Source organism: Gambusia affinis, linkage group LG13 (assembly GCF_019740435.1).
Source record: "Gambusia affinis linkage group LG13, SWU_Gaff_1.0, whole genome shotgun sequence".
Taxonomy (NCBI): Eukaryota; Metazoa; Chordata; class Actinopteri; order Cyprinodontiformes; family Poeciliidae; genus Gambusia; species Gambusia affinis.
Window position 1 is genome coordinate 15,222,328 of NC_057880.1, and position 12,319 is coordinate 15,234,646.

General features: G+C 39.2%; 1 protein-coding gene across 1 annotated transcript in view; it reads right to left on the reverse strand.

Moving 5' to 3' along the window:
- Window positions 1-141: 141 nt before the first annotated feature.
- The window catches only part of antxr1d (ANTXR cell adhesion molecule 1d), a 29,368-nt gene continuing 17,190 nt past the window's right edge, over window positions 142-12,319 (reverse strand). Inside the window, exons 12-18 of the mRNA XM_044136538.1 lie at window positions 9,907-9,985; window positions 9,560-9,655; window positions 9,404-9,442; window positions 8,825-8,923; window positions 8,570-8,734; window positions 8,407-8,487; window positions 142-1,986 (exon numbers count right to left, since the gene is read on the reverse strand). Of these exons, the coding sequence (XP_043992473.1) occupies window positions 1,681-1,986; window positions 8,407-8,487; window positions 8,570-8,734; window positions 8,825-8,923; window positions 9,404-9,442; window positions 9,560-9,655; window positions 9,907-9,985 (865 nt within the window). The 3' untranslated portion in view covers window positions 142-1,680. The remainder of the gene's footprint in view (window positions 1,987-8,406; window positions 8,488-8,569; window positions 8,735-8,824; window positions 8,924-9,403; window positions 9,443-9,559; window positions 9,656-9,906; window positions 9,986-12,319) is intronic.

Here is a 12,319-nt window from a genome sequence, read left to right on the forward strand (position 1 = left end):
AAGTATTAACAAAATCCAATCAGCTAATGACCATGTAATAAAATCTGTTGACCTGCTTGTTCCTCCGCTGGTTTGAGTTACACCGTCATGAAAAAGACTCATCTTTAAATACGTAAAACAAAAGCTATGAGAGGCAGCGCATTAAAAAAAAATTTCTTTATTGAAATCAGATGTGTTAATATTGAAGAAATAATGCAAATGATCATTTCAGTCAGTAAATGCAGTATACAAAGAGCCCTGAAGATACACGTTTTTCAATACAATCTTTTACTTGAATGTGTTCAAAATGATCTCAAGCCCATCAGGTGCCATATCACAAAGCTCGCTAATATCTGCCATGGTGCCCCCCACCCTACAATGACTTCAAAATCTACAAACCTAAAAAGATGCTAAAGAAACGAGGGCCTGTATTACAATAAATAACATACTGAGAAACTGCCCTGCAGTTGCATTAAGACTGGTGAACATTAAAACTACATTTTAAGTAGACTGCAGTAAAGGTTTCTTCGGTTGAAAAAGTATAAAAATTTATGAATTGTTAATTAAAAAGCCAACATATATGCCCCTGCTACCACCCTTTTTGTTTGTATTTCATACCACCTTCTCCTTATGGATTAATATTGTGCTGCATTTATATGTAAAAACATTTCTGTTTACTTTCATAAGCCATCTGTCCCTAGCTCACTTTCAGCATCACTAAGGTATGATAAACACTTACAATCACCACCTACTCTACAACGCTGTTACTGTACAAACAGTCCCAGTTGAATCCATGGTCTTTTTTTTATTATTTATATTTTTTTATAAAGGTTTTGACATAAGATTGATCAATTTTGCTGTCCAGCAACAAGACACAGCGCTCAAAAAAATATCTGTGCTTCTGACCTGGAAGATTTTTCACTATGATGTTCGGTTTTCTAAGAAATTAGTTTAGATATGAGAGTGACCTGCCTTTGAACGTCTAACATTTTGTCATGTTACAACAACAAATTTTCTTACATTTCATAAGCATTCTAGAAGTATTGCACAGCTGTGAAGTAGCAAATCAGAAGCATCTGATGTGAATTCAGTTCTCTTCGCTCTGATCCGCCAAAAGGAAATCTAGAAGTGCTGTTAGCAGTTTGCCACCATGTGGAAGAAGGTTCTCTGGCTCAGCTGAAACCAAAGTTGACCTCATGTAACCCCGATGTGCAAAACTAACACTGCACATGATGCAGATGACAAGATTAATTGAGCAAAATAAAGAGCAATACTGTTTGAAAATCTATTTGAGACAGCAACACATTTAAGAATGGGGTTGTGTACTCTCTCTCCCATGGACACCTTAAATACATTTCCACAGTGAAACACTGCTGTGGCAGCATTATGCTGAAAATCACCTTCCAGGAGGAAAAATGAATGTCAACAGTTGCTCTGTTGTCTATCCAGCTTGAGCGATGAGTGAATAACGATTTCAGACACAAGATGTGGACAATAGAAGAGAAATAACCCAAATAGACTTGCAGCTGTAACTGCGGAAGAAGAACATTTTCTTTCTTTTTCTTTTCAGCTTCACAGTTATGCATTCCCAATGAAATACATTTACGGTAATTCTCTAGTTGTAACATGACAAGATGGAAAAAGCTCAAGTGTTAAAAATACTACTGCAAAGCTCTGTATTTGCATCCATTCTCTTAGTTATTACAGCCTCGGCGGAGGCCGGGATGGTGGGGGCCCGAGGGGCCCAGGCGGAGCACGGGCTGGGGGTGGGCCGGGCGGGAGTCGGGTCACAGGAGGGGGCGCGCGGGACGGAGGCGCTGTGAGCGAGGATGGAGCAGTCCGCGGTCCTCTTGACGGAGGTTTCGTACGGGGGACCGAGTTGGAGACTAAAGGTTGTTCCTCAACTGGGGGAGGAGGAGGAGGAGGAGGAGGAGAAGAAGAGTGAGGCATTCGGGGAGGAGCAGGGCGATCATCATCTCTGACCCGTTGAAAGCGAATACAACGACCCTGCAGAGCAAGGAGACAAGGTTTAATCACAACTCCTTTTGTGCAGAATAATGAATAAAATAGTGTACTCTAGAGTGTACTCTTGATAAATACTAGGCTTATAAAATGAGATCAATTAAACCAAATTTTTTTCACATATCAAGTATTTATTCTAATCAAATTAACAAATCTCTTAAAAGTGGACGAGGGAATGCAAAAAAAAAAAAAAAATTAATAAAAACATGGAATAACAAATACTTAGTTTCACCATTTTACAATTCTACTCATTCTAATCAAGATAAAGATTATATGTCCTAATTAGGAAAAAAAAAGTTTTTCATACAGGTTACAAAGAACCAGTCGGATTTCATAGTCTCCAGGTATCAGTCAGAAGAAGGGCAGAAATCATTTATCTATATTCCACACCACAATAAAGACAGTCATAAACAATCAGAGTAAATCAGGGGAAACAGGGACATTCAAATTTTATGAAAGATCACTAAAAAGGCAAAGAGACAGAAGGAACCTCCAACAAGGATGTGTTGTGTTTTAATGTGACAAAAATCTCCTGTGTAGTAAAGAGTAGAGTTGCGAGAAAGAAACTTTTTCTCAGAGAAAACATGCAATCCAGACTACAATGGAGTTTTGTATTCTCGTCTAGAGAGCCTTAATAAAATAAAAAATGTTCTTGGTTGAAACTTGGTGTTGGAAGCAATTACTTTTCTGTTTGTAGTCAAGAGACTGTGAAAGTCATGACTTTCTGAAAATGAAGCCAAGTGCAGAATTAGAGAAAGTGAATCTTCATTTTAAAGTGCTGCTAAATTTCCTGCAACCGCTAGGTGTCGCCTGAGTTTACATGTGTCCCAAGTCTCAAAGGTAACGTGATGGGTCTTCATTAGCAAGCTGCTACTTTTTAAAAATTTTTTTTAGATAGATTAAAATATGAAGTTTTAATACAAACTCTCCAGGTGTCAAGTAATGAGCTAAAAATTTATTTCACTTTTTAACATCACACTAAGTGCATGTGACCCAGGTCAACATAGCTATGTATTCATGAGAGGAAAACGCAAGGTTTGGAATGGCCTAGTCAAAGCGGAGAACTTAATCTAAAGAGAACTTTGTGGGCTCAGCTAAAGAAGGCTGTGAGCAAGAGATGTCACCATAGTGTGATGGATTTGGAGAACTTTGATAAGGTAGAGTGGGATAATATTTTCAAGTTAAGCTGTGGTGACTATTAGTTTAAGGGTGTGTACAATTATTCAGCTCTGCTTTTTTATTTCCCGCCTCACAGATGTATTATTTTTCAATTCAATTGTACAGGCTAAGCGTCACATTAAAAAAATGAAATAATTTATTATGGTCTAATATTTTCCTTACATCTCAAAGCTCTGGCCTTTTAGCTGGGGATGTGAACACTTTCCATTAACAGGGGAAATTAATTCCTTGTGTAAACTTAGTAAATTTGTTTATAGATTCAACATTCAGAATAGTTTCTGTTAGGCTTTGCCGAGCGTTGCAGATAGAGACAGGAGTGTCTGATGTCTCAGGAAGCACACAGAGAAGCTTCTGTTTTCCATTCACACCTGCACCACAATAACTGCGATGCCGGCTCTGAAAAAGTGCTTTAGTCTTCAGTCTTTTTTCTTTCTCGACAATCCTCCACTGTGATTTGGACTCTTTAGATACCAAACAGGGAGAATGTTATGTCCCTTATGTGCTTGATTTGAAGCCATATAAAGAGAGGGATTTATATTTCTTCATAACAGTGTTTAGCATAATTTACAAGTCTTGGAGAAAGGGATGAGTCTCTCATTGTCCCCATTGATGGGTTTTTATCTGTCCTTGCTCAGTCGCTGAGTGAAAGATGGAGGGTGGAGTCTCTGAGTGGCAGACCCTTGGTGGTCTGATTATAACACCTTATTAAGCAGAGAGGCCCTAAAGTCACACAGGGGCCATTAAGAGGACCCTGCAGCAGAAGCTTTGTGACTGAAGGGGGCCATTGTGGGTTCAAGCGTGTATATATGAGGGGTGGGTAATTGATTGAGGGCAGCTTGGTCGGGAGTGCCGGGGTGCATGGAGAGCGGGGCTCTTTGGGTGCTGTTGCTGGGCGGCCATGAAAAGCCAGTTTGTGAGCAGCAGCACAACAGGAGAGACAGCATATGGACACAATGAGAGGACAAGCTCATGAATATGAGGATGTTTATGGGTGTGTGCATGTGTGTGTGACTGTAAGCATGGTTCTGCCACAGCATATGGTCTGAATGAAAGCTCATGAATAAAAGAGATGGAGGATGGGTGGTGAAGAGGTGCATCTTCAGAGCATTTGGTGTGAAGCGTTTCATCATGACGGTCAGTCTCCTTGTGTGACCCCGGGAGTCAGGGGTCAGCAACCTGCAGCTCCACAGCAGCATGTGGCATTTTGGGGCCCTCACAGTGACTCTAAATAATTTTGGTCACAAATTATGCAGTACAGAAGAGGGTTTGTTTTTCAAATATGTGTTTTACAGTTAAATTAAGAAACTGTATTTCCATTTTGACTTTTAGAACAATGAAAATTCAACTTTTACAATACGCAGATGCACAGACAGACAAGTCTAATAAAAAGAGTTTTTTTCTCTGTTTGCTTTTGTTTAACAAATCCACAGCAGAATGAGCCTAATGGGACAAGAAACTTACTTGATTTTTTGGGTTAGGATGCAAACTACATGCTTTTCTTCATTTTCCTTAAATAAGCAAATTTTCACCAAATTTATGTGTTTTTTTGCTTTAATCAAATAAATTGTTTGCATTTTTAATGTCAAATTAAAACAACACGATTTCACTTGGGTTAAACAGTGAACATAAAAAAATATGAATAAGGAGTTTCATATGATAAGAGCAAAGTGTTAACAGCACGTCAGCATATTAACAGCTTCAAGCAGAGGCTTTGCAATGTCTGGTGCATCAACGTATTGTAAAAGTTGAATTTTCATTGTTCTAAAAGTCAAAATAGAAATACAGTTCCTTAATTTAACTGTAAAACATGTATTTTTTTAATATAGTAAGTGTATATGAGGTACAGGGACTTTATTGCTCAAAACAAAATGATTCACTAGAACCGAAAGCAGAAATTGCTCTTTATATTGAAGTGGTTGCTGACTTCTGCCTTGGGCTGTAATATCTGTCACTGGGATTGTTTTTTTCGATCCTTGAGTATCTGCTCGGAGACAAAGACAAATTTTGAAGCATCCCTTTACATTCATCTGCTCTCTATTTCCACTTCCAACCCCAAATACGTTGTCCTTCTTACTAATGCAGACATACAGGGGAAATTGTTTGTGGATATTTACAAGTAAGTGGTAACACACACGTATGGATTTATGCACACATTCAACCATCATAGTGAAGAGACGGTGGGGGACGGAACAGAAACGAGACACATGTGAAGTGACAGCTCAGCCCGTCAGGTCACATGACCTCACAGCTCAGGCTTCACTCACATATGGAAACTGCTGCATGGGTGCTTGTATGATTCAATGTTTTTTTTTTTTTCTTTCAGGAAATGCATCTCTTATTCATTTGTTAGAAGCATATGATAAGGTCTGAAGGTTTTTATGTGCAAAATAAAAAAATTTCCAATATGATCTGCGATAAAACAACACTAATGTAGAGCTATGGGTTCCATTCCAAGCAATTACATTAGAAAAAAAATTGTAGAAATTAACATGTAATATTAAAAATGTATAAGAAAATACTAAAATCTTAAAATCGCTCTTAAAATGTAGTCATTTTCTTTAAAATTTCCCCAATCCCCAGTCACTGGTGGCAAATGGCAGGTCACATTGACTCAGGTTCTCTGGAAGTGTCTTTCACATGAATGCTTACTTTGAACGGCTGCTGCAACTTTGACGATTAGATGCAATCAGCTGTCCATTGTCTCCATAAGCTCACTCAGAAAGAGGGGAGTTTGCTGTAAAGTCAGTTGTTGGACGCAATTCCTTAGAAATAAAACTTTCTTTTCTTTTCCACATGAACGCATATTTTTGACTGTGCATCTATCAGAATGATTGAATTGAAATTGATTCTATATGTCTGGATTAAAACTGTGCCATAAAAAGTGCCTTAGAGACTCTGAACAACTTGAGACTGGGGAACATACAACAAGAGCTACTAAGCAATAGGTTAGACTAAAGCATATTCAGGTGTTAGAAAGGCCCTTCTAATCTGTGGTGAGATTTGATAATTGAGGTTCAGAAATACACTTCTTGCAGTCAGACTGATCTTAAGCTGTTTTGTAAAAGAAGAATGGGCATAAACTGACAGAGCTGACATGTGCAATGCTCAATAAATTACACAGGAGTTTGTGGTTTTTATGTCAGAAAATGTAAAAATGTTCATTATTCCTAAAAGACAACACATTGATTGTGTATGAAACAGAATTTTCTTTTTTAAATGCTGTCTCTCGCACTTGTGAGTCCTAAATTGTGCCATCTCTATCATTCCTCCAAGTGTCAGAGGGAAGAATGAGCAAAGTGCTCTCTGTTTTCCAACCTTGACCCCATGAAGGGCATCCCATAACCCTGAAGTCATGTTTTCACCATCATACTGGTCGTCATGGCGAAACATCTGCACTGTTGTAAATGGCGTCATTGTCGCTTCACATATCACTTATTGATTTATGCTTTTGAATGGCATGATTCATCTTTACCATGTCTCAGTGTGTCAGTGTGTGTCTGCTGTATGCAAAGTCTATAAAACTGGTTAACATTGGTGCTTCTATTCTCTCTTTTTTTTTTTTACATGGCAGAACAAAAAGTGTCTGTCAGCGTCGAAGTTTCTGGAGTCTTTGTCAGTCACTTTCTATGGGAGAGTGGTTCACAGAGCCATTCAGCAAGGACCCAGTTTCCTTCACGCGCCATTAAGTGGGGAAAATGAAAAGCTGGACAGAAATAAAATGGATGCAAAAAGCCCACTTTTGTTCCAAGGGAGATAGTTGTGCAGAACTGGTGCAGGACATGGCGCATTAAAGTTGATCTAAAATCCGAGATTGAATGTGAGTGAATGTCAAATGTCTCTGCAGAAGATTGATGGCTCGAAAAAATAGCAAAGTATATCTGTGTGGTTTGTTAAACGGCAGCTCAGAAGGAATCTGTTGTGCTTCCTCCACTCATTACTGACTAAATCACTTTGTCTGTATAGGGCCATCAGAGCACTGCCAGTTTCTGCCACGCTTCCTGTTTGTACTTCCTTTTTTTCACTAATTTGTGTGCGCATGTGTGTGTGTGTGTGTGTGTTAGTGTTCCTGAGCAAATGTCACATAAACAGACGGGTAGCTAAAGGACCACGAGGCATATAATGACAGACGGGATGCCTTCTTTTGTCCCCAGGGCTGATCGCCACCAAAATCTTCATCGCCCCTTGCTTTCTCCATTTACAAAAAAATTCCTCAGATAAAATTAAAATTATCTGGCTCTGATGAATCCTCATCAGAATGAGGATTTCATTCAGATTTTTCTATTCACCTCTCAGCCAGTGCTGCTGAAGCAAACATTCCTACCATATTTAGCATTGAGAAAAGTGTATTTGGGGTATTAGTTTTCATAAAATTTTGCATGTTGGGCAAAAAGGCTTTGGTCCCCTCTGACCAGAGCACCATCTTTTTCATAAACTGCATTTAACCAAATAGAAATGTATCCTCTTATGAATCTCTTTCAACCACTCAACAATTTTCCAATTCTTCCACAAAGGCCCAATTTTGTTGTCTGCTGTATTCCTTGGTCGTTGTGATGATGTTTCTTAGTTGTTGACATCCGGATTTTGTGTGGGGGAATTGAAGTAAAGTGAGATAAATGCATATACTCATCACACATTTCAGATTATGGAATTGCACACAACTTTGTGTTGGTCTGCCACATACAACCCAGACAAAACACATTGAAGTTTGTGGTGGTAGTGTGACAAAATATAGAATTTGTTGAAGAGGTCTAAAAACTTTTGTGAGGTTCAGTAAAAGTAGTGAAGGAGATTGGGGGAGGTGGAGAGATTGTAACCTGTTTTTTGTAACCTTGACTGAAACCTTGTTATTTGGAGGGAATTTGAGGGGAAAGCACGGAAAACAACCAAAGTCCTTGTGTGTGAACAATCGCAGCTTTGACAAGACGAATGGTATTAACGACTCTTTGACTGAGAGTGAATCTAAGAAGGAGTGGGGGAATCTGAACTGACCTCTACATGTAACGTAGAGCAGTTCTTATAAATCAGTAAGAAATACAGATCGAACTGCAGGCTCTCTTATTCACAGCTGAGCAACAGAAAAACCCCAGTCTGTACCATGTAACTTACTATTAAAAGACTCCTGGGTAGTTGTTACCAAAAGAATGAGCCTCTAGATTACACCAATTCTTAAATTACAGTTTGGTGTACAGCTTTGTGTGCTAAACTGTCTTTAAGAAGCAGGCTCACCTGATCTCCAGGCTGCGGTCTCATTAGAGATACTTGGTCATAACCTCTTCTGAACAGAGTCCACAGAGCATCTAGTTTCCCCTGGAAAGCAGAAAAAAAGTTGCAAGGTAGATGGGAAAAGATAAACTAAAAATGAACTACAGTATTCATGCAACACACTGACCTTAATGGGTGAATACCACTTCTTCTGCTGCAGGGGGCGGCGTGGAGGTTTTCTAGGCTTGGGTTCATAAGGTTCAAATTCTTGCTCAGGCATCTTTACGATCGCGTTTTTAGGTTTGTCCAGTTTGGCACCTTCCTCGGTCGACCCTTTTTCCCCCCATCGTACCTTAAATTTACAAGGAAAAACAAATCAAATAGTCCGTGCATAATGCTGTTTTCAGTTTTGAAAAAACAAAGCGACGAGCCTGAGTTTTACCTCCATACGCTTGATGCCACCAACTCCTCTTCCTCCATAGTATGAAGCGTCCACTGTGGGCCACTTCTTCCTGGGCATCCCATCATCCTCATCTGATTCCTTTGACAGAAAACGTTATTGTGATGCTTATGTCATTTAGCTAACAGATTGTACTAAGGTTGAATCATTTACAGCACAAGTATTTATTTTTGTTAATATTTTGTCTAATGTAACCAGTGTATTTAACTGTGATTTTATGTAGCAACCAATACAAAGCAGTGTATTGAGAATAAATATATAAGTTGACTCTATTTACTGCTTAGGTGATTTCTTATGGATTCACTATTATGGGTGTCAATGTACAGGAGGCTAGGGTGAATACATACTTTGAATTTTTATTGATTTCTTTCCAGTTCATAAATATGCGTATTTTGTGTTGGTCTGTTCCATTAACCTGAAATAAATATCTTAAAGATGGTCTTGTGTAATTGATTATTTTCCAGGGCACTGTTCAAAGACTGCAACTTATTTTCTGCATATTTTAGAAAGCTTCAAAAAAACAAAACATTTATTTTTTGGCTGATGAAGGTGCTGACTTACTGGCTCTGGAGGTGGAGGAGGTGGCGGTTCTTTGATTACCTGACGCAAAAGGACACATAAATATGAGTTAACCCCTGTGTAACTGGGAACAGAATAACCCGATCACAAATCCTGATCGGGTTATTCAGATGAACTTTCTGAAACGCTCACACTTACCACAGTGCAGCACAGAGGCCAGAACCACCACATCAGCAGCAGAGCCAAGAGCAGGAACACAACCAGCAGTGAAATCAGCACGATGGTGCCGTCAAACTACACAGAAATGAGGGAGGAATGCGCGACGATTAAATTCAGTTTACACGCAACTATTTGCAAAACCAAAAAAAAGAAAAGGGAGGAAATGAAAAGTACTCACTGCCCCCTCTGATGACAAACAACAGAGGAAAGAGGGGAAGATAAGAGAAGCGGGAGAAAAATAACTTGGAAGAAAAATTGTTTAAGAAAGGCAGCATGCCAAAGACAGATATGAACATGTGTTGCGCTTCTATGCAGGCTCTACTCACACATTCAGTGGTTGTGATGTGAACAGAGCTGGTGATGTAGGAGAGGCCTTCGTTCATGCTCACCTGCAGGTAGATCTCCCTAAGCAAACAAACAAAAAAAAAATCTCTGATCATCTCATCTGAAAACACTCAAAGATGTCGGCATGTGTTAACACATTTATGGCTGTTGAGGCTCGCCTGGGGCGTCAAACACATTCCTCTATCTAATGGAGTTGTACTTACTGCTGTTTTAAGCACACAAATATGCTGACAAAACTCTCAGCTAAAGCAAATGGGAAGGTCAAAAAGCTCTCCACCCACAAAAAGAATCTCCACTCCTTGGATTAGACCCAAAGCTCTAATGTGGAAACCGCTGGAGGATAAACTTTCTTCTTATTCTCCAGAATCTACCGCTGCATCGAGATAGGCAGGATGGAGACAGCAGACCAGAGAAAAACAAGCAGTTTAAGATTCAGGGTTATAGATGTAAAGAAGAGATTTACACAGCTTTCCAAATGTATTTATACCCCTCTGATCTTTTTCACGTTTTATGAGTTAAAAACCATAACTTTTATTGTAATCATTGAGATTGTATGTGATACACTCACACACGCTTGTGCACAGTAGCCAAACAGAAGCAAATGAGTGTCAGTGTAAAAGGTTGAAATACCATTACACGCCATACTTTCCCCATCTTATTTGTTCATTATTTTTCTTGTACGTCTTGCGTTAGTCTTTCACAACTCATCTCAACAGAATATTTTGCCGTTTGCGGCTGGAGGATGACAAAATGTGAAAAAATTGGGAATACTTTGGCAAGGCACTGTATAGTTATTAAGGTTTTAACTACAAACCAAAGAAGCAAACTGTTGGACTTGAGCATAAAACAGCTACTTGTTCTTATGGGACGCAGAAACAACAGCAGGCATTGAGCTTTAGGTTAAAATCTGAGGAGGGGTTGACAACACGGAGGTCACTGCAGGGTGGAGGGTGGGAAGAGGAGAGGAAACAGAGTGTGGGGGATGGTAGGGAAAAAAAACCCTTCTCCTATTCTTGACCCTCCCTTAAGAGAACCCATGTACACTTCTGCAGTGGGTGACTGCAGCTGATGGAGACATTGACTCGGGAAGATGGAACTGGAGGTGCAGGTGCCACTAATCTTTCTGTCTAATTATTCCCTCTGTTTCCTGACTGGCCTCCCCATCACATGGTGGGCTTTCCTTTCAGGCAGGCAGCAGACATGATGCTATCAGCTCCACTCTGACAGAGAGATCTCAGTTCCTATCAATCATCAATGCACCCACTGTATACATTTTTGCCCCTGTGCGAGTTTGTGTGGGCATATTGTGCAGGAGGAGCATGGTGAAGGTGGGGGCGGAGGATCTGCGTCCGGAAGGTTCCCAGTCAAAACAGATTTATCTGACAGCGACCTAAGTGACTTCATTACATGCGACAATGCTGCTAAAACAAGAGATACTTTAAAACCTTAGTTTTCACTTGCTTTAAAACGTTTCTGAACTACATTGCTTTGCTCGTGTTTAGCAGAAAGCCTCAAGAACTGCTATGCAAAGATCTCAATAAAAGAGAGAAAGTCCAACCCACACAGATTTTGTGTTTGTTTACTTATTCAGCACCATGTACAAAAATATTAATGTCCCATGAGAAGATGTGCACTGCATTAGCTTTGGTAGCTGGCGACATTCCAACAAAAATCGGAATCAAAAGTATAAAGACTTTAGCGGGTGGTTTTAATACGACTGCACGGAAGGGTGACTTTAAACCTCTGTCATTGAAACATTTTTTTATTAGTATAGCACAATAAAATGTGGTTTTTAAGGGCAATGTTGGCACTATCCAGAGATTTATGCCAGGAAATGTTTTCCTTTAAACAACATGACTGGTTTTCCAGTGGAGTGACAAATTGGTTCTGATCTATTAATTTGGGTTTTAGATGTGGGTCCTTTCTGTGGAAGGCATGGTAAGGAATGCTACTGGATTCATTACTGGTAACTTTGCCTATTATAGGGATATTAAGCTGCGTATGCACAAGGAATCAGCAAAAGCAGATGATGGTTTATGTCAAGGCTAAAAACCCATTTCTATCGAGTTGGCGTTGATGAACAACAACTGGGACATGGAATAATTTTAGTCTGGATTGTAACTTTTCATTCCTCCTCTTTATTTTGCCTTTGTAATGTTGCACTTCATTCTTTCTTTTAACATATTATTTATTTATTATACAAAGCACATTGAATGACCTTGTTGCTGAACTCTGCTTCATAAACAGACATGGTAAATTATTTTTTGTAGCAAAAATTGCAAACACACACAACTGAATTTGTGTCTTAAAACTGCATATTGAAGATTTAAATAAAAATGTATTCACATAAAAATAAATGCATTCTTTAATTATATTTAAAAGCAAAACTTTTTT